This window comes from Chenopodium album, chromosome 3 (assembly GCF_948465745.1).
Source record: "Chenopodium album chromosome 3, dcCheAlbu1.1, whole genome shotgun sequence".
Taxonomy (NCBI): Eukaryota; Viridiplantae; Streptophyta; class Magnoliopsida; order Caryophyllales; family Amaranthaceae; genus Chenopodium; species Chenopodium album.
This window is the reverse complement of record NC_137836.1, coordinates 76,754,223-76,776,561: the sequence shown is the minus strand read 5'-3', so window position 1 is coordinate 76,776,561 and position 22,339 is coordinate 76,754,223. Positions and strand designations below refer to the sequence as shown.

Below are 22,339 nucleotides of genomic sequence, written 5' to 3'. Positions count from 1 at the left end.
GCAGTCTTTGGCTGTCTGGAGCGTTGGGCATTCAATGGGATCTTATGCAGTTTCCTTCGTTCGGTGTTTGGTTCTCGTGTACAATTTCTCATTTTTCGTCACTGAGGGATTGGAAGGGTGTTGCTTTGTTATTTGCTCTTCTTTGGGAAATTTGGATTTCTCGTAATCATCTGAGGTTTAGGAAAGCTGTTTGGTCGCTTGGGACTATTGTTGGTTTGACGTCATAGTGGTTTCTTCGTGCTATGCAGGCTCAAAAGTGGAAGAGGTCTTCGAAATCTTCTTGTTTGGTTCGTTTGGAGGATAAGCAGATGTCAGGTCGCAGTGTCTGCGAGGGTTACCTAATATCTCTCCAACGGTTTGTTTGATCAAAGACGGGGCCTGGGATTGTTCCACTTATAGGGCTGGAGCAGGCTGGATAGTTCGTGATATTCATTCTTCTAAGGTACTAGGAGGTGGATGTCGGGCTTTTATGGCAAGTTCAGCGTTGCAGTCTGAGCTTCAAGCTTGTGTTTGGGGTCTGGAGTTTGCTATCCGTAGAGGCTTCTTGAAAATTCGGGTTTATACAGATTGTGCTGCCCTTCTTGCTCTTTGTCCTCCGTTTGGGTCAATGGAAATTTCGGTTTGGTGGCTCATTCAGGAGTTGCGGGCTTCGGTTCAATCCCTTTTGGTTTGCCAGGTTCAAAAGGTTCCTCGTTTGTGGGTTACTCCGGCTCACTGGTTAGCAGGTTGTGTTCGGCGTCGTCAGTTGTTGTATTTTATGTTTTAGCTTTTCGTTGACTGATGTTGTTTCTGTTAGTTTTCCATTTATTTGATAGCTCTTTTATCAAAAAAAAAAAAACAAAAAAAAAAAATACTAATTTTTTTTTTACTACAATCAATATCATTACAAAATAAAAGGACAAATCAAAAACACATTAAACACTAGTAATTAGTACTAGTAATTACTAAAAGGCTAGAGTTAATTGAGTTACTTCCTTCGATTTTTTTATATATATTTTTAACTACATAATGTTGACTTTAGCACTATTTACATACTAATACCCTTTAACCAACAAGTTCAATTTTTAAATATTAGGGAAACATAAATTCATGTTGGGGTCTTGTTGAAACCGTTTCAATATATAATTTTAATATATGAAAAACTTAATAATTTTATTATATGACAATTGATAAAGATATATATAAATATTTAACAATGAAGGATAGTTCAATTGGTTAAAACTTTTGTCTTGGTTTCATAGATGCGATCGATTATCATCATCCGCATTTGTTACTCTCTAAACACCAAAAAAATATATAAAAATGTTCAATATTATGCAATGGAAAACATAATGTTATACTTTTTTTTAAAAAAAAAATACAGAGTATCAAGAATTTAATATATCTATATTAATTATATCATGAATTTAATTTGATATTTGTTTGTTTCGTACATAATTAGATCATATCAGACTAGACCAAATCAAATCTTATTTTTTATAATTTTTTTACTTATAATTTAACTATTACATAATAATTGTCTTTAAACTCTTAATAAAAAGTGTATAAAATTTTTATACGTGGAAATTGCATATTAATACGAATTTGATGATTGAAATCTCATTTGATAATTTTATCCTAAATTAGTATGTAAATAGATTCAAGATTGGTCAAATCTAGGAAATAGATGAGACTAGATCAAATCAAATCGGATTATAAAAATTCAAATCAAATAAAATTAAATTAAATAGGTGAACCGGACAAAATATAAGTTAGTTCATTTACCGTCTTCGATCTCTTCTTTATTTTGTGTAAAATTATATATAAGAAGGGATATAGAAACTAATGAGCAAGTTATATACTCCATATATATATAGTTATGGGTGAACACAAGCTTAAATTTTACAATTTTGTTTCATTATCTATACTATTAGGGTTGAGTAATACTAATAAAATATTATCAATTTCATGCAAATAAAATTAAAATTATATTTTAGTCTTATAAAAACATTTCCTCTATAAATGTTGTTGACACTAATATAAGTTTTTTGCAAAATCTTAAAATTATTTAGATGTTGTGGTCTTGTGGAGACTTGGGATCAAATTGACTTACCATATAGACCATATAGTATCGTTACTACTTGAATTGTAAAGTTTTTGGATGGAGTAATATGTGGTTCTATAAATGATGCTCTTGTATAATATATTAATTATTTCATCTTTTTTCTTCCTTGGAAATTCTTTAGCTAATAATCAACTAAGTTTTGTCTGAAGTATATGAGAATAATATGATTGCATTTCATGTGGTTCATTATATTAAAAGTAAAAGCAACTAAAGTAAAAAAAAAATAATAATAATAAGATTCTGCCTATAACCTTAAAACACATTTTGTTAGTATTAATATATTTATAAACCCTCGTACTAATAGTAATCATATATTAGTATGAGCACATGTATCTTATGTGAAAAAGTGGTACGGGAAAAAAGCCTATAGGTTATTACTTCACAATATATAAATGACAATGAGATTTCTTTGCTCTTTTATAATTACCACAACAATTGATTGCATTTGACCATTTATTGTAATTTTTGGAATTCATTATTAAAGAAATAAAAAAAGTTAATTATTTTCAAATGTGGTCCTTTAAACGGAGTAAATATTTTCTAACAAAATTCCTCTGAAAATTTATGCATCCACTCACTTTGCAATTTTCTCTGTGATCCAAAATGTCCCCCTCTTCCATCCTCGAGATGACCATTCATAGATTTAGATCACATTTAGGTCGCTTTTGGGTTGTACTATAACATAATATTATGATTATTACAAAAAATAATATGGATTAAAACACGTTGAGTTTGAGTTGTTCGGGTAAGGTTCAAGTTGTATTCAGACTTCTTGATAACTTCACGTTGGATAGTAATAATATTTTTATGATCATATATTGTCAACCCTACACCACATATGTGTCTAGCCACTCTAGCCCACAAGTATGAGATTGATTCACATGTTTAACATAGCATAAACAGGCCATCTTTTAACCCTAACATAGATGTGGGTTGCAAATATGAAATTGGGCTCTTTTTTTTTTTTTTTTTTTTTGTTGAAAATGAATTTGGGTTACTTTTTTTTAAGGTTGCCCACCCGGTTCACCGGAGCTTAGCTCCGACTACATCCGGATCTGACTCGGGTAGCACACCTGACTTATGGTGGGTGAGTCTCCTAACAAGAGTTTCTGCATACGGTGAGGCTCGAACCCGAGACCTCCCTTAAGCGACATCAAGTTGCTTACCACTTGAGTCAACTCTTGTTGGTTAATTTGGGTTACTTATTCAACCATTATCTTTACCCAACCCAAAACAATACGGAGTACAATTTTTTGCAAATGGATAGATAATCCAAAATTCTAGAATAAATAAAAAAAAAAAAAAAAAAATTAAAACAAACGAAACTCCCAGATTTTTTTTTAGATAAAAAAGAAAAAAAGAAGAGTTGAGAAAAGGAAAGAGATGCCAGTACTTGTTCCATCTTCTATCCTGGCGTATGGTTACCGCTATCGTGCGCCATATTACAAGCAATTTCTTCCTTTCTCCTCTCCCACGTTTCAACTCCACTCTCCTCTACTTCTTCCACGTGTCACCTCCTCTCTCTTCAATTCTTGCTCTCCTCTTCCCATCACGGGCAACTCTCTTCTCTCTAGCATGGAGGTTCTCTTTCTCTCTCTATCTATTTCTTTCATTTTTTTAATATTTGTATTTTATTTTTATAATATGGTATTTAGAAAATTATTTTTAATTTTTGCGTAAATTGTGACAGAGAAAGGTGTTTGGTTTGGTCCTACTTGTTTTGATTTCCAGCGTCTTAATGGTAATTTGGGTTTTTTGTATTTTGAGTCAAAACCCCACAAAATTATGGGGTTTCTTATGATTTTAGTTGATGATGAATGTATCAAATTATGTAATACCATGCTTTTTTTGTGAATAAGATGAATGGGTTTAGGTTGATTTTACTAATAAGGTGTTGAATTTGTATAATTATCATGGAGATGATGAATGATGATCTTTGACTCTTGATATTGACATGTGATTATTGATATAGTATTGAAATTTGGCTAATTTGTGAAAATTTCCATGCTTTTGGCTCCAAGTGAAGTGCCCAAATGTTGCTTCTTATATTGTTGGGTCTGACATGGGTACTGTAGCTGAAATGAAGTGTTTTAGTCAGTAACATAGTTGATATTGATTTATTTGATTGAGTTTCGTCTACATCACTACCTTTGCGACTCCCTATGACAAAAAATAAGTACTTGGACTTTGTAATTTGGTGTTGTATATGTAAAAATCAATGGCTCTACAGAAAGGCTTGAATTGAAGAGATTTTATTAATACTAGTACTTACATGACTATTGTGGAAGATGGTGGTCTTAAGCACTCTTAATGTCTTCTATTGATTTTTGTTGCTTTGTTGTAAGCACTCTTAATGTCTTCTATTAGAGTCTTGGTTAGGAAAAAAAGATTTAGCTTTTTGTTGTAAGCCATATTTGGCTTATGATGCTGTATTGAATCTTTAAATTGAATTAGGATGATGTAGGGTAATTAATTTGATACTAGTCAGAACTCAGTAATCAAAAATTTGGAGGCTGGTATAGTGAAATGTTCATTGTACAGTGACCTGTTAGTTTTAAAGTGCTGTCATTGTTATTTTGGAATCCTTTGTTTGGGGATATGAGTTCTCACTATCAGCATAAAATCAGATGAATTTGTGGCTGAATTGAATATATTGTGTTGAATTTCGTAAACGAACACTTGAACAACCTGCAAAGACATATTTTGGTCTGATGGCTTGGAACTTTGAAGGTTTTATTGTACTCATTGCAAGTTGATTGCTTGCACTCTGACTGATATCCTTTGTGTGTTTCACTTAAGTAAAGCATTTATTTATTTTCGTGTGATTTATCTGCAGAAATACTTTTCTGGGTCTGGTGGTGACATGAATCGAAACAAAGGTATGGTGGATCAGTTACGGCGTTGTGGAGTTTTTAGATCTGAGAAGGTAGCTGAAGTTATGGAAACTATTGATAGAGGTTTGTTTGTTCCTGATGGAACTCCGGCTTATGCGGATAGCCCCATGCCGATAGGCCATAATGCAACAATATCTGCTCCTCATATGCATGCAATGTGCCTTGAACTGTTAAAGGATAACCTGCAGCCTGGGATGCACGCTTTAGATGTTGGTTCAGGTGATTTTCTTCTTCATATGCTTGCCTATGCAGTCTCATTTCGCTCTTGCTGTACCGACGTATTTTTTTCAAGGTCATTAACTATAAACAAGCATGATCAAGCCTGGTGTACTGCAAAATCTAATTGAGTAGAATTGTTGAGGATGAGAGATTGAGGGTTATGTTTGAGATAAAATAAAAATAAGCAATTGATTTTGGTTGATGACTGATAATTAAGCCCTGTTTCCTACACTGTGCAGAGTAGAAAACAGGGCTAAACTAACAGTCATCAACCAAAATGCACGAGGATATGGATTTGAAGTATATGGCATTGGATCGTAATGGAGGAGAAAGATTTTGGTTGATGACTACACGGAATAACCAAATTTGGTTTGAGTGATTGAATTGATTCAATCATTCAATAGTTTCAATGCTTCGTCGTCATTTAAACACCCTTTAAATTGGCTGTTAGCTTAGCCCTGTTTTCTATTCTAGTGAGTGTCATTGCTGATATATTATTGCTTTGCTTGCAGGCACAGGATACTTGACTGCATGTTTTGCAATTATGGTTGGATCAGAAGGTCGTGCGGTTGGCATTGAGCACATACCTGAACTGGTCAATTGGTCTATTGAAAATATCAAAAAAAGTAAAGCTGCTCCTTTTCTGGAAGAAGGATCCTTGTCTGTTCATGTTGGTGGTAAGATCACAAAGCACTTGCACGTTACTCTACAACATCTTTTCTTTTTTGCCCTGTAAAATTTTCAGAGAATGTATTGATGCATCTTTGGCTATTTAGTTGCAACATTTTGGTGCCAGCAATAGGTTTTACAATAGGTTGTTTATAATGCTGTAATTTCATTTCTTCTAACGCAATGATCATATGGCAACGTGATGATAGATGGAAGGCTAGGATATCCTGAGGCTGCGCCTTATGATGCGATCCATGTTGGGGCTGCAGCTCCAGAAATTCCAAAGGCTTTGGTTGAGCAGCTGAAGCCTGGTGGTAGATTGGTGATTCCTGTGGGGACCTACTTCCAGGATTTGAAGGTGATTGACAAAAAAGAGGATGGCTCTCTCAGTGTCAAAACTGAAACTTCCGTGAGATATGTTCCACTGACTAGTCGAGAGGAGCAGTTGCGGGGTTAAATGAATTCCCTTCAGCTTATCTATGCTCTATATTGACCATCTTACTTTTTTTTCCCTTTTTATCTGCTAAGACGTTATGTATGAGTTATGTTAGTATGTACTTCCCCCGTTGTTGTATATATTGACAGAATGGTTGGGGTAAGTATATCAAATCCTTGATTGGGGAAAATAATGTTTCATCACTTGATTTACCTCAGAATGACCCCCTTTCGGCCTTTCCCATCTAATTACAGATTAACTGCATATATTCATCAAATTTGAATGGCAATCTAGTGGTGCATAATAGAGTGTATGGTACAGGAGATGAAGGTACTGGTGGGTCGTTGTCTGGAGTAATGGAGCTCATCTACTTGCAAGTCATGACAACACCATGTTGTGATTGAGCATCACTAAAGACTTGGTTCCATGAGTTATAATATCTAATACTGGTTACTTTGCCAACTGTATTTTGTATACATATAACATGAGCAGATGAATCTTCATACATGTAAAGATTTGCTCAGTTTCGTGGCGTGAATTTGGATGATTGGACGAGCATGAAACCGCAGATGACTCTGATTCTGTATGCTCCTATACAGGCCAAATCTATGGTAATTCTACCATTGATTATCTCAGCATGTAAGTGAATATGCCCAGAGTTCATCAATGGAAAAGGGGTTCTTCATTACAATTTGTTTAATTGGTTTTACTCGAAACACAAAAATCTATGCGGTATGCAAAGACTTGACAAGATGAAGGCTTCATTGTCTTAAGACTTGGAGACAGTTGAAAATCACTAGGACGCTGCTTTAAGGTAGTTAAGATGACAGGACCGAGGGGAGCAAAGGGTGTAATGTGCAGGTAGGAATAGTTGATTGATCCTAAGGGTGTTGAACCTGACTTGAAGTCTTTTAAACAATAGATACTGCATTAAAAAAAACAATTGCTGCTCCTTATACAGTACAAAATTCAAACAGCAGTTACAAAACCTTGAAGAATGAATTTAACAAACTTTACGTATATTAAAATATGAAATGGGTTTGTATTGCCATAATTGCAGCCATTGCATAAACTAACTAAAATCACAACATTCTTTGGAACCGCCGCTGTCAAAATATGAGCTATAAATAGTCTCAATCAAAAGGTTGGGGGCAAAAAAAAAAAAAAAAAGACAAAGAACTAATACTATCAACCAGCTGAGTTGTGCTTGTGGAGCAGATCAAAAACTACGCCTTGGTCTTTCTTCAGCAACATTTACCCTGATTGCCCTTCCATCCAAGGTCTGTGACAATAAAGAGCATTTAGAGATCAGTAACACACCATAGCAAAAGCATATAAACAACAGATACTAAACCTCTTTAGAATGGCATATTAGAGTTACCTGTCCATCAAGGGCAGTAATGGCATCATTCACCTCTGATTCAGAGGCCATTGTGACAAAGCCAAATCCACGTGAACGGCCAGTCTCCCTGTCAGAAACTACTCTGGCACTAAGAACTTTTCCATGTTCACTAAAAAGTTGCTCAAGACGTGAACTGTCTACATCCCATGGAAGGTTGCCGACATAAATTCTGCAAGAAGGTTCAAACTCTCTAGGAGGCCTTTCAGGGCGTGATCCCCTTGGGGCAGCCTTGTTTACTGTCAATAGCCTTCCATTCACATCCTGTTCAAAATACAAGAGATGCAACACAACTTATGAATTCATTTCAATAGCCTCAAATGAATCATGAATGAACATAAACAAAAACAAACAGCCCACAAGTCTGAAGTCTGCTCTACCCCAAGATGGTTACCAGTTCAAGCCTTTATTGCTTCCCACAAATTGGGCAAGCTTTAAAAAGTGATGCTAAATTAGAACTTACACAAGTTCAGCAACAAAATCGCATCAAAAATATCCAACAGTGCAACTGTAGGTCAGAAATCTAGGAGAAACTTGTTCATCTATATGTTATCAGACATCATAAACAGATTCACTCTTTTCCATATTTGAACTCACAACAGTGTTCTTGGGTGTCAGTTGACCTTGCTCCCCTCAACCCCACAAAGAGGGAAAAAAAAAAAGATATAAATACCACTAAATAAAAAATATATGGAAGAAAACCAGCCAAAGCAGCAAGAAACATATGCGAAGGACATCTTTTCCTTTCTAATCATTAAGTCTAAAGTCACTATGCCCTCCACATCCAAACATGTTATCCAATTCTCATTCATAAGCTAGAATTGCTTCCTCATTTTAAACTGTTGCAGCATCATTTACATGAATAGCAACATCCCATGGAAGGTTACCAGCATTTGCAAACTACAACTATCTAGAATTCTAGAGTTTTTCTCTTTCATCTCAAAACTGTCATATACATTGATAAATCGCAAAATCATAGTATTATATTGATCATAAAATGCAGAATTAGCAGGAATTTTTCAACAGTCATGCTTATGACTCCAACACATAGAAACATTATCTAAATACACTTCATTAGCCATAAATTAAACTCATCACTCAACAGCAAAATTGAGCTATATCAGCTAAAATCACTTCTTTGTTAACAATAATTGAACAACATTTCCATAAATAACATGGAAAAACTTTTTATCACTACATATGACACCAAATTTTGCACATATATATATATATATATATATATATATATATATATATATATATATATATATATATATATATATGAACTACAACAAAACCCAAATTCACAACAAACAAAACAAGCGAATTGAATAGCATTAAGCAGCAGACTAAGATAAGAAAGTAAACTTACATATCCATTCAACAATTCCACAGCTTTCTCAGCTTCTTCAACTGTACTCATTGTCACAAATCCAAACCCTCTACTCCTATCAGTCTCCCTGTTGTAAATTACCTACAAAAATACAACATCAAAGAAAAACCCAGAAATTATTCCAAATTATCAACAAAACTCGTCAAAAATTAACAAAATTACAACCAAGAATAAACCAAATCATCACCAAAAGTCCAAAACCCATCAAAATTTACAAACTTTAAACCCCAAAAAAATTCATAAAATTCCCAATTGTTTCAGCAAAACCCATTCAAATTAACAAACTTTAAACACAAACAATTAATCAAAATCCCCAATTTTCAACAAAACCCATCAAAATTCACAAAATTAAAAACCCTAAAAAGAAATGAAATTACCTCAGCAATCTCAACAACACCAGCACCATCAAAAAGCTGAGCTAATTTCTCACTATCAACATCATAAGGCAAATTACCGACAAACAATTTAGCCTCTTCAGGAGGTTCAGGGAACCCTTCACCACCTTCAACAGCACCTTCATCTTCACCTGCAAATTCAGCAACTTGAGGTTCAGAACCCCAACTCGCAACCTCTTCCTCTCCTTCAAGAACAGCATTGGTGGACCCTTCTTGCTCCCAATCAGAGGTCTGCGCAACATAAGCAACAACAGGAGGTCTTTGAGAGAGTGAAAGACTTAGCTTGGTGGGTTTTAATGGGGTTGAGAAATACAGAGATTTAGGGTTGAAAATTGAGGGAGTATAGAAGCAAGTTGGGGACATTGAGAGGGTTTTGAGTAATGGGTTTGCTGTTGAAGTCGCCATTTTTTTAGGGGAGAGATTGAATTGGGAGGCGAAGAAGAAGGGAAGGGAAGAGGAGAAGAGAGGGTTTAAGGAGAAAAGGGGTGAGTGAGGATAAGAGGATTGATGGATTGATAGAGTGAGGCTTTTTGTGGGAGTAGAAATGAAGATACAACCAAGAACAAGTGAGTCACACTTACTCACCCCCACTTGACTCAATTGGAGAAATAATCTTAAATTTTGGTGTAAAATCTTCAAATCTAAGGGTTGTTGTCAATTTGGTTCTATGGATATGGGGTTTTTGTTGATGTTTGGATGGTTTAGATGGAGTTTGAGTCTCGAGATATTGTTAGGTTGATACATGCTAACTACTGCTTGAGTAAATAATGAATGAGTTTATATGAAATCTCGTGTTAATATCTAACTTAATTTTTCATAGACAGAGTAAATTAGTTATGTAGTTTATATGAAGTACGATGTGAATGAGTAGTTTATGTACTTTGATTTTTGTACAAAACTTTAGAAGTTTTTTTTTATTGTGATAAGGTATGATATGTCAAAAATTGATTCCGGTGACCCTATATCTTGCATTGTTCTAAATTTATCTGTCTAAGGTAACAACTCAATTCTTCAAAGTGGGAATATGCAAATTATCGATCTAAATTTTGACATGTTTGGGCATCTAGTCGTATATTCTGTAACACAAGAACTTTTCTTTTGTTAGTGTAAGTTGTAATACTTATGGTCATGTTTAGACCTGACAAAGTTGATTCGTATCCGATTACTTGAAATGTGTTCCAATTTTGAACTCAAAACAATAATTCAAACTACACTAGAACGAAACATTAAATGAGTTGGCCTGAAACATGAACTAGCTCGAACTGGAGTATATGTTTCCAATAAACTATGAATTTTTGTAGTTGTATAAGATAATAGGTTCCAAAATAGTTACAAAGTCTTATTATAAGTTGAAGAGTCACTTAAGCCTTTAACTCCACTTTTTTCTACTCCCTTTATCCATGTTTTGTTTGTGTTTTTTTTTTTTTTTTTTTTTTCAAATAAAAGTCCTTAGCTTAAATAATTTTTTTGTTAAGCTTAAACACCATATTAAAGAATTTAGGAGGTGGAGTGAGGGAAAAAGTGAAATAATCCCCTTCACATGGCAGATAAACGATTATTTGAAATCAGTCAATTTGATATTAAGGAATACCAAGTTTAGTAATTCCTGGCAGGAGGTTCGGTCTGGTTCAGAATTGTTTTCGGTTTCCAGGAAATTGGATTGTCTTAGGCAAAATCTTTTGTCCTGGTGTGTTACTCATAAAAGGCTTTGGGGGATTGATTGGAAGGATTTGCAGCAGATGAGTAATCTTATGGATGCTGATTGGGAGGACTTGGATGAGAGGAATTCCTTTCTTCAGCAGCGTCAACAAAAAATCTCTCAGGCTCAGATTGCTTTTTCTTACTGGCGACAGCGGTGTAAATTTAAATGGGATGCTTTAGGAAATACTCATTCTCGGTTGTTATTTAGATCAGTTAAAGCTCGTCAAAGACGGAATAAAATTATGAGTTTACGAGATGGGGCAGATAAGTGGATTTCGGATCAGGATGGTATTGTTGTTCTGTTACAGCAGCATTTCGCGTCTGTTTATAATTGCCATGACAATTGCTCTTCTCCTCATGCAAATTTGTGATTGGGATAGTCTGAATATGCCGACTGTTTCTTTGGATGATTATCGGTTTCTTATGTCTCCGTTTACGGATGTGGAAATTAAGGAAGCAATGTTTCATATTGGTGATGATAAAGCTCCTGGTCCTGATGGTTTTACAGCAGCGTTTTTTAAATCACACTAGAGAGTGGTTGGTTCTCGGGTAACGAGTGCGATTCGTTATTTTTTCGCTCATGGTTATTTGTTGAAAGAATGGAATCGCACTTTTTTGACTTTATTGCCAAAAGTTGACCATCCGGAAACTCCTTCTCAGTTCCGTCCGATTGGCCTTTGTAATGTTTTGTATAAATGTATTGCAAAGTGTCTTTCGCATAGGTTACGTAGTGTTTTGCCGTCCCTAATCTTAGATTCTCATAATGCTTTTGTTCCGGGTCGGATTATGGCTGATAATGGACTTTTGGCTCATGAACTGCTTTCTTTTATGAATTCTTCTACTTCTAAAGTTTGTTCGGCATCCTTGAAACTTGACATGAACAAGGCTTATGATAGGGTGAATTGAGATTTTTTATGGGATGTTTTGAGACATTTTGGTTTTCCCCCGTATTGGGTTCATATTGTGCAACAATGTGTAACAATTGTCTCTTATCAAATTTTGGTTAATGGCTCGCCTTCTCAGCCCTTTAGGCCTAAGTGTGGTCTGCGTCAGGGTGATCCTTTATCTCCATATTTATTTGTTTTGTGTATGGAGGTTTTTTCTTTAATGTTGCGTAGGGATGAACAGCGTGGCTTATTTCAGGGGTTGAAAATTTCTCGTAGGGCGCCTCCTGTGTCTCATCTGTTTTTTGCTGATGATGCTTTGTTATTTTTCCGTGCGTCGCCTTCGGCTTGTGATCAAATTCTCTCAGTTACGAATGAGTTTTGTTCTGTCTCTGGTCAGATGATTAATATGCAAAAGTCTTTTGTGAAATTTAGTTCGAATACCCCTGATGATTTCAGAGACTATTTGTCGTCGACCTTACGAATGGAAGCTAGATCATCTTTAGGTCATTACCTTGGCCTTCCGGTTGACATGGGACGGCGGAAATGTTTGCATTTCCATTTTCTGTTGGATAAGGTGGCCCAGCGCTTATTGTATTATGCTTCGCTGAACCTTTCTTCTGCTGCAAAGCTGGTTATTATTAACTCGGTGTTGGTAGCTACTTTTAATCATATTTTATCAGTGTTTAAGGTTCCAACTACAGTTTGCGACAGGCTGGATTCTATGTTGTCTCAGTTTTGGTGGCGATCACGTAAAGATTCTAAGGGTTTGGCTTTAGTTTCAGCCGCGGCTCTGCATTCTCCTAAAGGGTTAGGAGGTTTAGGTATCCGTCATTTTCGTTCTTTCAATCAGGCCCTTTTGGCTAAACAATCTTGGAGGCTAATGCGACAGCCACAACTTTTAGCTTCTCGGGTTCTTAGGACTAAGTATCCTAATTTATTTTCGCAGTCTCCTGCTCTTTCTAGGTCTCGGCCTTCTTGGGGCAGTCGAGGGCTTCTTGAAGGAAGTATTGTTGTGTCTAAGGGCCTGGCTTGGAAGGTGGGTTCTGGGGAGAAGATTAATATTCTGTCGGATATTTGGGTTCCTAATGTTAAGATTGAGTTTAAGGAAGATATTCCTGATGGTGATCGTCCTCTGTGGTTGCTGAGTTAATGTTGGCTGGGTCGAGAACTTGGAATACTTCCTTGATTCGCCGGCTGTTTCCTCCTCTTGTTGCTTCTTCTATTATGGGTCTTGATATTCCCAGACAGAAGATTGATGATTTTGTATACTGGAAGTATACTAAGGATGGTATGTTCTCTACTAAGACAGCATACTCTTATTTGGTGGCTCAGCATTTTAATTTAGATCTTGCACAAAGATCTGCTATCTGTAGGAAACGGTTATGGGGTACTCCTCTCCTTCCTAAATGGAAGATGTTTGCTTGGAAAATTCTGCATAATGCTCTTCCGGTGACTGCATTACTTGTTCTTAAGGGCATTCCTGTAGATCCTGTTTGTATTTTTTGCCGTGCTAATTCAGAGTCGGTCGTTCATTTGTTTTGGGACTGTCCTCTGATGCAAAGGCTTTGGGGGGAGGTCAATTTAACCCGAGTTATTGCTCCTTTTGTATCTAGTCCTTGGCCTCAGTGGTTCTTGGACTGTTTTTCAGCCCTGATTGATGTTAGGGATTGGGATAATCTTGATAGGATGTTTGGCCTTCTGTGGGCTATTTGGCTTACTAGGAATAGTGTGCGGTTTCGATCTGAGGTTTTCTCTCCGTACTCTATTCTCCATTTAGCTGTTTCTTGGTATGAAAGAGGTAAAGCAGCTCGGTTGTTTGGTGGTTCTTGTTTGGGTAGTCCTCCAGGTTTTTGTAATTCTCCTTTGCTGCAGGTTCTTAGGGGTCGTAGTGATGATTGTTGTGAGGTTTCTATTTGTTTTGATGGTGCTTGGGATAAGGTTACTCATTGTGCGGGTACTGGTTGGTGTGAGGTGGAGTCTTCTGATATTCATCTGGTGCATGGTGGGGCTCGTGCCTGTATTGCTAATTCGGCTCTTCAGGCTGAGCTTCTGGCCTGTTTGTTTGCTTTGAAGCATGCTATCCGTCACGGTGTTTATCGGGTCTTGCTTCTTACGGATTGCTCAGAAATCTCCCGTTTATTGTTGGGTCCTGGTATTGCTGATATTTCTGTGGCTTGGGTTATTACAGATATTCGGGCATTGTTGGAATCTTTTGTAGTTTGTCATATGTGTAAGGTGCCTAGGGCTGTTGTTTCTCAGGCTCATGATCTTGCTGGAGCGGCTCGACGAAGGGAGTTACTGTCTTTTGTTTTTTAATTTTGGTTGTTCTTTGTTTTGTGTTCTTCTTGTCAAAAAAAAAAAAAAAAAAAAAAAAAAAAGTATATTAGCTATATATGCTCCTAACTATCTACTGGATTTTTCCTCTAAAAAATAGGGACATTTTCTGAGTAGGTATGTTAGGAGTAACTACTACTCTGAAGCATTTTCACAGCACATTTGACTACATCTATTTCTCCCCAAAACTATCATATAAATTAATCAAAAATAAAAGAACAATAAGTCAATAAATGCAATTTTTGAGACTGATGAAATCATAATCAGTCATTCAGTCATTATAAATCGTCAGCATATAATGTTAATCATATGTTATTTAAACAAACAAATTCCACAGCATAGGAATAATTTCCCCTTTAACCAATATAGAGATTAGAGAATCTGAGAATACCAAGTAATCAACCAAAGAATCCTAGAACAAATCAGTTCCTGGACAAAAACATCTCATGTTAATACACAAATTCGATGTCTTTAAGTTGGCATCCCCCTTCCAGTGTCATGGTCAGTAATCCATCTTCTGGACTGTATGTAAAATCTTCCGTCTTCTTGTCAACAGTACAATGCTTTGGTTTTGTGCTTGAATAAGCTCCAAAGCGGCCACAACCCCGCACTTTGATCTTCACAATGCATCCATCTGGCCCTGTAGCCGAACTCAAAGCATCCACAGCTCCACCAGAGTTGTACATGTCAAGCAATCCGACAGGAGCAAAATGAACAGCTTCATCAAATACCTGAACACAAACCAAAGTAAAAATTAGCCGCACTTAATACAAGAAATGAAAATAAGGATACTAAAAGTAAGAACAGGGTGTGTTGATTACTAACCTTAATAGGACAGATTGTATATAATTCACATGTAAGAACGCCTAATGACATTTCCACTTTTCCATTATTTGTAATTTTGGTGATGGTTCCTGTAATGTATCAGGTAATTCGAAGAATTATTAGTTGTTGAGCTACTACTGATACATATCAGGGAGGTTTATTAAGCTAGGCTAGGCTGCACTGCTAGAAAATACAGTACAAGTTTACCAGAATTGAAAGCGTAAACTGCACAATCTCCTTGCCATTTATCACCAGCAACCTCTCCAAGGAATTCGACATCATTGGGACTGATTTGGCCTGAAATAACTTCTGGTATTGGAGTATCAAGAGTATTATCTTTCAATGGCCAACTCCCTGCTCCTTGGCAGTTAAATACTCCGATAATGCCAGATAATTTGTTCAGGTTCCAGATCTTCATTAAACTATCAAGCAGCAAAAAAAGCAGAGTAACTATAATAAACTATAAGTTATTCATGCAATTTGGACTAGTTTATTGAGACAAAGTTTTACCTTTTTCCATCCATAACAGGATCTTTGAATAAGCAGTCTCGAGTAGGCCGACCAGCATACCTGGCTCTTAGGATTGAACCATCAGGTAACACAAGCTTCTTAAGAATTTTAAAATCATGAATTCCAGGCTTATCACTGCAGTTCAGCAACAACTTCATCAACTAAATATCATTGTACAGAAGTTTAGAAATTGAAATTCATATGAAAGATGGAAAATTCAACAACTGAACTAAATGACAGAAACTGCTACGAGTAGTGTTTAACCTGACATATACTGCACAGCCACCCACTGCTCGGGAGGCAGCATGAAATTCAGCAGTGTCATGTTTGCTCTATAATGTTAGCACCATCAACAATAAAAGATTAGATTTTTCGGCTGAGCAGACTATGTACATAACTACTTGAAAGAAAAATTAGCATAAGTTAGAAGACTACTTACATGGAACATGTCCCAATCAGGAACCACTATTTCTCCTAGAAGGAGACTGTTAAAAGACACAGAGGCAATATGCAGTGTCTGAAGAGTAGGCTCCCGAGGCATAAAATCCTCTGATGCTCTAGCAACTGCGCTCTTCTTTGAGCTGTCAAACAAATATTCGATCAGAAGTTACTTCAAACAGATCAAAGATACCTAAACTTTCTTCTTAACAAGCTAAACCTGCATACCTGAATATAGAGTCTGAATTGTGACTCATGCAAGAAATGAGGTTATTGTTCTTAAAGTTCCTTGCAACAGATTCTTCGAGTGCCTTTTGGTGAAGACCAGTAAAATGAACTCGGCCACCATAACCAGAACCAACTGTTTCAACCACATTCTGAATATCCACTTTGACACCATCCACATCAATGCTGGCAAGATAACTATGATAATCGTTGTAGAAATCACTAATTTTCTCTGGATCAATAACTCCAAGTCCATATTTTTCAATGCTGTCCATTGCAACATCTCGAAGATTTCCTACATTACCCGGTGATTGAACAGGATATACAATCTTAGGATTGTATTTCTTCAGCGCTTCAGATGATGGCAGGAGCCCTCCCCAGTATCCAACAAGAGCATGCCACATATAAACATATCTATATTATCCAATTACACCTGCCTTAGTCTTGTTGTATCTCACAATCTAAAAGACAAATGTAATCACAAAAACACATGCAAAGAGCTTTACTTCAATCCATATGTCTCTTTGATGAATTTGATAAACTCGGGAAGGGTGGTGTAGTCATCTGAACTAAGCCTTTGGAATTTCTCATTTTCCTTAATGTCCCTTAATCGTATAGCAAATCTATCAAATACCAAAACAGAAAATTGTTAGTGTTTCTTAAGGAAGCAAAATTGTCTTGCAGATAAACTCTTTACTAGAAAGACAACTTACTGTGTCCCTTCAATACGCTCTTCACCTTCTTTTCGGAATTCATCATAAGTGTCTTGCCATCCATCATCAATAATCAAGAACTTTGGAACACAACCTCCTACTGAAAAACTGTAGTGCACAAAGAATATCAAGTCGTGTTAGACAAAATGAACAATGCAGCAGTCGACACCAAGGAGGATAAACTGATACAAAATGAGCAACAACCTGTTAATAACTGCTGTAAATATGCCTTAAAGTAGATAGTTCTAACTAGTAGCAAAGGCCTATTGTAACAGACACAAAACAACAAATTTCTTCTGGCAATTGTGACTTGAATACCTTTCAAGACCCGCTCTGATTCCTTCTGGATTGACGTCTTGATAGAAAGCATCCCAGGTGCACCATCCAAACCAGTCTAAATGAGCAGGCATCTGCGAGTAACCAAACACTACACCAATCAGAAAAACAAGTCCTTTTTGTTTAAGTGCTGATACAGATTACAGAATTGGCCTACTGCTTTACCTTCTTATTTTCTATGTGACTGAATGTCCCTTTATGTTCAGCCAGTATCCTACATTGAGACAGAGAACACACTTGATATCCTCTTCCACCAAAGTCGAAAAAAATGCCTGACTAATTCATGCTAAAATATGTAATGTGCTAAAACCAAGCATACTTGATCGAATTCTTCATTAGCTCATAAGGGTTATCCCCCGAATTTATAAACACTGATTCTGACACATTATTAGTCTGAACATCAGGATCTCCTGCATCAATACGCAGAACAATGAAAAACAATCAGAACAAACACACTACCAACCTACAAAGACTTGAATCACTGCATGAGTTTAAACCCACTAACTAACCACTTTCAACACAAAATTCGAGCTCATTTGTTGAAGTTCCCTGCAAGCTCGCTCGAAAAGCTCCCTCCAAAACAGGCAACACCAAAATGTAGAAAGTACTGTCACTATTCGTCTCAGTTTCCTTATCTAAGAGGTCAGATTCTTCTTTAGCTTCCAATAGCAACATTTGTGTTTCAACTGGTACTTCACTTCCAGAATGTCCAACTCTTGGTATCATCCACCATATTTTAAATCTAAAAAGTGATAGAAATGGGTATTTCCTGCAACACCCATTCATAAATTCATTGCATTACTATAATTAATCCTCTATTACCCCTTTGATCGGTACAACAGAATTAAGGTTGCATACATCTCAACCTCTCGATTCATTAAATACTCGCAAACAAACATACATTTGATTATATTACCTTCGTTACATATTATTTGCAACGATGGGATATTTTTCCTCTCTACTTTATGACAAATCGTTGCAAATAATATGTAACCAATGTAGTAATTTTATTTATATAGTCATATTGAAAGAATTGGACATTTTGGAGTATCAAAAATTAGCCCCCCCAAACCCAACGAAAAAAAAAAAAAAAAAAAAAAACAATCAACGTGACAATTAATTCCGAATAGAAAAATAAAAGGAACAAATTAAAGAAATGAAAGAAGTGAACTAACTCAAGGACGCCGAGGGAAAAGACATGATGGGAACTAGACGTAGGAGAAGTAGCCCCAACCAAAGCAGACCCAAACGGCGCCGGAGAAACGACAACATTTTCCGGCACTCGGGTGAAAACAGCTTTACCGTTGACCAACAAACAGCCATCTTGGATTACGGGGGATGAAGGAATGCTAGTGATCGTCATTTTCCTTGAAATTTTCTCTCCAACTGCAACGTGTAATATATCAATCAGCTTTTTGAATTAAATACGTAAAACTCAATCCAATCAGAAAATTAAAAAATATTTTTTCTATAAAAAGAAAGTTTGATTGAGTACCTTTGCAGGTAATCAAATTATGACATGAAACAGAACAAAATGATCGAAAGTTCGAGAGGTTTAGTGGGATGTTAAACGGCCAACTACAAGTAGAATATTGGTTAGTCTTCCTGCTGAGCTGTTTATGACATGGATAATAAAAATAATTGGCAAGTTTGAGACCTTCTCGAAGTAGCATTTGAATGTTTGTTGTTGTGCGAGATTTGTGATTCATGTGTTTGTATATAGGGAGGTTGGTGGGCTTGGTTTTAGCATTATTGAACTAAAGTTGCATTGGGTATGGGTCTGGCTATGTAAGCCCACATCCCATGTGAACGTGTCTTGTGTAATTATTGATTGGTACACCCGGCCCAAAACGACAACCTTTATTATGTAAAACGCATAGCCCAATCAACAATATAAAAGGCGGAGAGAACATTATGTTAAGTAATAAAGAACATGTTGTTTAAAAAGTACATTATACAATGTGGAAAAGAACGCGTCTATTTAGGAGGTAGTTTTTACTGAATTTTGAAAAGTTACCCCCGTATGGCCCACAGTAATTGTAAAAAAATCTTTTGGTTGATATCATTTCCCTAAAAGTCGTTTCTCTCTCTAAAAATTTTCTCTCTCTATTCAAAATATTCTCTCTGCTTTCTCATCTAAGAACCCTAGTGGAATTTTAAAATTTGATTTTATGGCCGAATTATGTGAAAGGTAAGTAGTAATTGTACTCATCTAATGCTTTTTTTATTCCGTAATTTTGTATTAGTAGCATTGAAATTGATTTTTTTATTCGTTAATTGTGCTTGGTTTTTGGGTTTTTTTGGAATCAAAGTAGTGAAGCTACTATGAGTCGTGAAGAACCAGGTATTGAAGAACAATTCGTGGTCCGAGAAGAACAACTAGATGATCGACAGAATAGGTTTTTTTTTTTTTTAAACAATTTTAGTTTTTGTGAATATTTTCAACGTTGTTATTGGTGGTGTGTTTATTTTTTTTAATTGTTTTTATATTTTGTTATTGGATCTGATGTGTTTGTTTTTTATACTTGTGGTTGTTTATCAGTGTAGGACAAGAAGATGATGAGGACGAGCTACCTATTGCTAATTTTTTGCTTAAAAAAAGTAGCAAAAGTGCAGTCGGTGTAGATGACATAGTTCCAATTGTGGACCCGACAGTCTTAATATCCATAAACAATATGGATGATAGTTCCAAGTAAGATAAAATTATTACTTTTTAGACTTTGCATGTTGTTTTGTTCACAGTAATATATTAGAAATGGTGGATTTTGTTGTTGGTAGGGTCATTAAAATACTAATGATCTAAAGCCTTATAGTTAGGCGTAAGTTTACTTTGTGAGATGTTGATGTTCTTTAATTGTTTTTCTTTAATTTTTCTTTGTAATGTGATGATGATTTTTTTTGGGGAAAAGTATATGTTCTTTTATAATATTGTTTTATGTCTTGTTATAATATTCTTTTTAAAAAGAGTACATGTTCTTTGATATTATTGCTCTGCGTAGTTGTTGATAAGCTTGATTTGGTTAGTTAAACTAATTTAAAAAATATTAAAGAATTGAGTTTAAGTTGAAATGAAAATTGACGTTTAATCCATGGAGACATGGAGTTATATATTGAGATGAGTGAATTTTTATTGCGGTGATTGATCTTGATATGGATATTGGAATCCATTATCAAGATAGTCCACACCTTGTGTTTTGATCCTGTATTACTTATTTAGCTACTTGTGTGGTGAATTTGTATGCTCATATTCCATAAAATCTGATTTTAGTGTGATTAGTGTTATGATTGAGATAGGTTCAGTATGAATTGATTTTGAGATCACTTTATTAAATTAAAGCTGAAAATAAAAATCAACTAGTAAGCTAAGATTTATATGACCACTATATATCCCTTTTTCATTCAAGATCTCATTTTGTAAGTCTGTCATACAGAGTTGACGAAGTTGTACCCAATGCAATCAAATCCGAAAAGGCATCACAACCTCAAGATTAGGCTCTGCCAAAAAAAGAAAATAGATTATCGATTTAAGCAAATAACTACTAAAAAAAGGTATTAATGTATGAAAAATGTACTTTATTTATTAATTATATGTTCTCAAATATAATTCATATGCACTTTTTTAATTAACATTTGTCAAATCACAAAGTACATATGAATTATATATGATGTTCTTAATGAATATTAAGTATGTTCTTTAAATTATTATACAATGTTCTTTTTGTCAGTAAGAAAGGTGATCCTAAACAAAGAAAAGAAGGTGATGCAGATCCAATGAATCCAGCTACTAGCGAGGCACTCAAAGATGTTGCTCCAAAAGAAAACAAATTGGTGCTAAAGAAGAGGAGGGCACCAATTGAAGTTGTTGAGAAACCTATGGTAGGTGTTACACAATCAGCTTTCCAATCAGGTACGGCATCATCACTAGTTGCTATACCAAAGGAGGTGTTAAAAGTGAAACCTACTTGTAGAAAAAAGAAAGCAAAAATAGATGAGGATGAAGAAGAGGATGAGGAGAACAAATCCAATGTTCTTGGTAGAGGTGTTGTGAAGCCTAGGCATACAATACTACCCTTAATGAACTTGGTGGTTGCTTTAGAAAATCAAGTGCATAAGCTGCAAGCAATAAAGAACATGGGGTTTGGTGGATTTTTACACCTTGATCTACCAAAGAATTCACCCGAGTTTGCTACTATGCTGGTAGATAAATTGGAGATTAATGAGATGTGCATAGTTTGTGGTAGAAATCAGGTTTTAAGTATCGAGGAAATTGATGTCCATCTGGTATATGGAGTACCATTAGGAGGAAAAAAAATTGTAGAAGCTAAGCCCGGTGAAAAGGAGTATGATGAATTGGTAAGGCAATTCAAGGGTTATCATGGAGGTCGAGTGCCTACTTTGACGAACTTGGCAATACATCTATGCTTGGAAACAACTCCACTTGATGATGACTGGCGAAGGAGCTTCCTTGTTTTAGTTGTCAATTCATGTATTAAGTCTGTGACAAGCACACAACTTTATATAAGGTAAAAAATCTAGATAAACAACAATATTTAAATAATTGCATTGTTCTTTTTTATTATATTATATTATTATATTCTTAATTTTAATGTGTATAAGCTTATTTGGTTTATATAGCTTTTTCTTTTCATGTAATATGAAAATTTCATTATTATAGTATGTTCATTTTGATTACATAATATGTTCTTTTCGTGCATGTTGTATGTTGTTTGTAATTCTATGGTTTGTTCATTTATTTTGTGTTAATGATGTTCTTTTTTAATAGATTTTTGAGCACAACGACCGACACCAAGAAGATTCCAGAATATGATTGGTCTTCTTATGCAATAGAGAGTTTGATAGA

At 35.5% G+C, this 22,339-nt stretch overlaps 4 protein-coding genes across 4 annotated transcripts; 2 read left to right on the top strand and 2 right to left on the bottom strand.

Annotated features, from left to right (window-relative positions):
- The first annotated feature begins 3,444 nt into the window (after positions 1-3,444).
- On the top strand, positions 3,445-7,501 carry LOC145624274 (protein-L-isoaspartate O-methyltransferase 1-like). The gene is made up of 4 exons (XM_081677270.1): positions 3,445-3,685; positions 4,941-5,217; positions 5,730-5,894; positions 6,096-7,501. Exons 1-4 carry the CDS (start codon positions 3,488-3,490, stop codon positions 6,341-6,343), a joined length of 888 nt encoding a protein of 295 aa, XP_081533396.1. The 5' UTR covers positions 3,445-3,487; the 3' UTR covers positions 6,344-7,501.
- LOC145624276 (28 kDa ribonucleoprotein, chloroplastic-like) lies at positions 7,325-10,050 on the bottom strand. Its single transcript, XM_081677271.1, has 4 exons — positions 9,492-10,050; positions 9,094-9,195; positions 7,704-7,985; positions 7,325-7,604 (listed from the first exon to the last, which is right to left on the bottom strand). The coding sequence occupies exons 1-4, from the start codon at positions 9,912-9,914 to the stop codon at positions 7,542-7,544; spliced, it is 870 nt and encodes a 289-aa protein (XP_081533397.1). The 5' UTR covers positions 9,915-10,050; the 3' UTR covers positions 7,325-7,541.
- Positions 10,051-13,246: 3,196 nt separating this feature from the next.
- LOC145625420 (uncharacterized) lies at positions 13,247-14,413 on the top strand. The gene has a single exon (XM_081678463.1). It carries the CDS (start codon positions 13,247-13,249, stop codon positions 14,411-14,413), a length of 1,167 nt encoding a protein of 388 aa, XP_081534589.1.
- Positions 14,414-14,668: 255 nt separating this feature from the next.
- On the bottom strand, positions 14,669-19,149 carry LOC145617483 (putative galactinol--sucrose galactosyltransferase 2). The gene is made up of 15 exons (XM_081672190.1): positions 18,974-19,149; positions 18,654-18,864; positions 17,988-18,247; positions 17,798-17,888; positions 17,644-17,692; positions 17,461-17,552; positions 17,143-17,250; positions 16,936-17,052; positions 16,433-16,843; positions 16,206-16,347; positions 16,031-16,098; positions 15,767-15,901; positions 15,464-15,678; positions 15,257-15,345; positions 14,669-15,162 (listed from the first exon to the last, which is right to left on the bottom strand). Exons 2-15 carry the CDS (start codon positions 18,839-18,841, stop codon positions 14,881-14,883), a joined length of 2,247 nt encoding a protein of 748 aa, XP_081528316.1. The 5' UTR covers positions 18,842-18,864; positions 18,974-19,149; the 3' UTR covers positions 14,669-14,880.
- Between the last annotated feature and the right edge of the window lie 3,190 nt (positions 19,150-22,339).

Bases quoted from the DNA above. Each gene is read 5' to 3' on its own strand.
- LOC145625420 (XM_081678463.1), top strand. From the start codon at position 13,247: ATGTTGGCTGGGTCGAGAACTTGGAATACTTCCTTGATTCGCCGGCTG.
- LOC145624276 (XM_081677271.1), bottom strand. From the start codon at position 9,914: ATGGCGACTTCAACAGCAAACCCATTACTCAAAACCCTCTCAATGTCC. The intron at 9,196-9,491 runs GTAATTTCATTT...GTATTTTTGTAG, and splicing joins GTGTTGTTGAGATTGCTGAG to GTAATTTACAACAGGGAGAC. The intron at 7,986-9,093 runs GTAAGTTTACTT...TATTTTGAACAG, and splicing joins TGGAATTGTTGAATGGATAT to GATGTGAATGGAAGGCTATT.
- LOC145624274 (XM_081677270.1), top strand. From the start codon at position 3,488: ATGCCAGTACTTGTTCCATCTTCTATCCTGGCGTATGGTTACCGCTAT. The intron at 3,686-4,940 runs GTTCTCTTTCTC...ATTTATCTGCAG, and splicing joins CTCTTCTCTCTAGCATGGAG to AAATACTTTTCTGGGTCTGG. The intron at 5,218-5,729 runs GTGATTTTCTTC...CTTTGCTTGCAG, and splicing joins CGCTTTAGATGTTGGTTCAG to GCACAGGATACTTGACTGCA.
- LOC145617483 (XM_081672190.1), bottom strand. From the start codon at position 18,841: ATGACGATCACTAGCATTCCTTCATCCCCCGTAATCCAAGATGGCTGT. The intron at 17,693-17,797 runs GTATGCTTGGTT...GTCTCAATGTAG, and splicing joins CTAATGAAGAATTCGATCAA to GATACTGGCTGAACATAAAG. The intron at 16,348-16,432 runs GTATGCAGGTTT...TTTGTTTGACAG, and splicing joins AATTCAGACTCTATATTCAG to CTCAAAGAAGAGCGCAGTTG.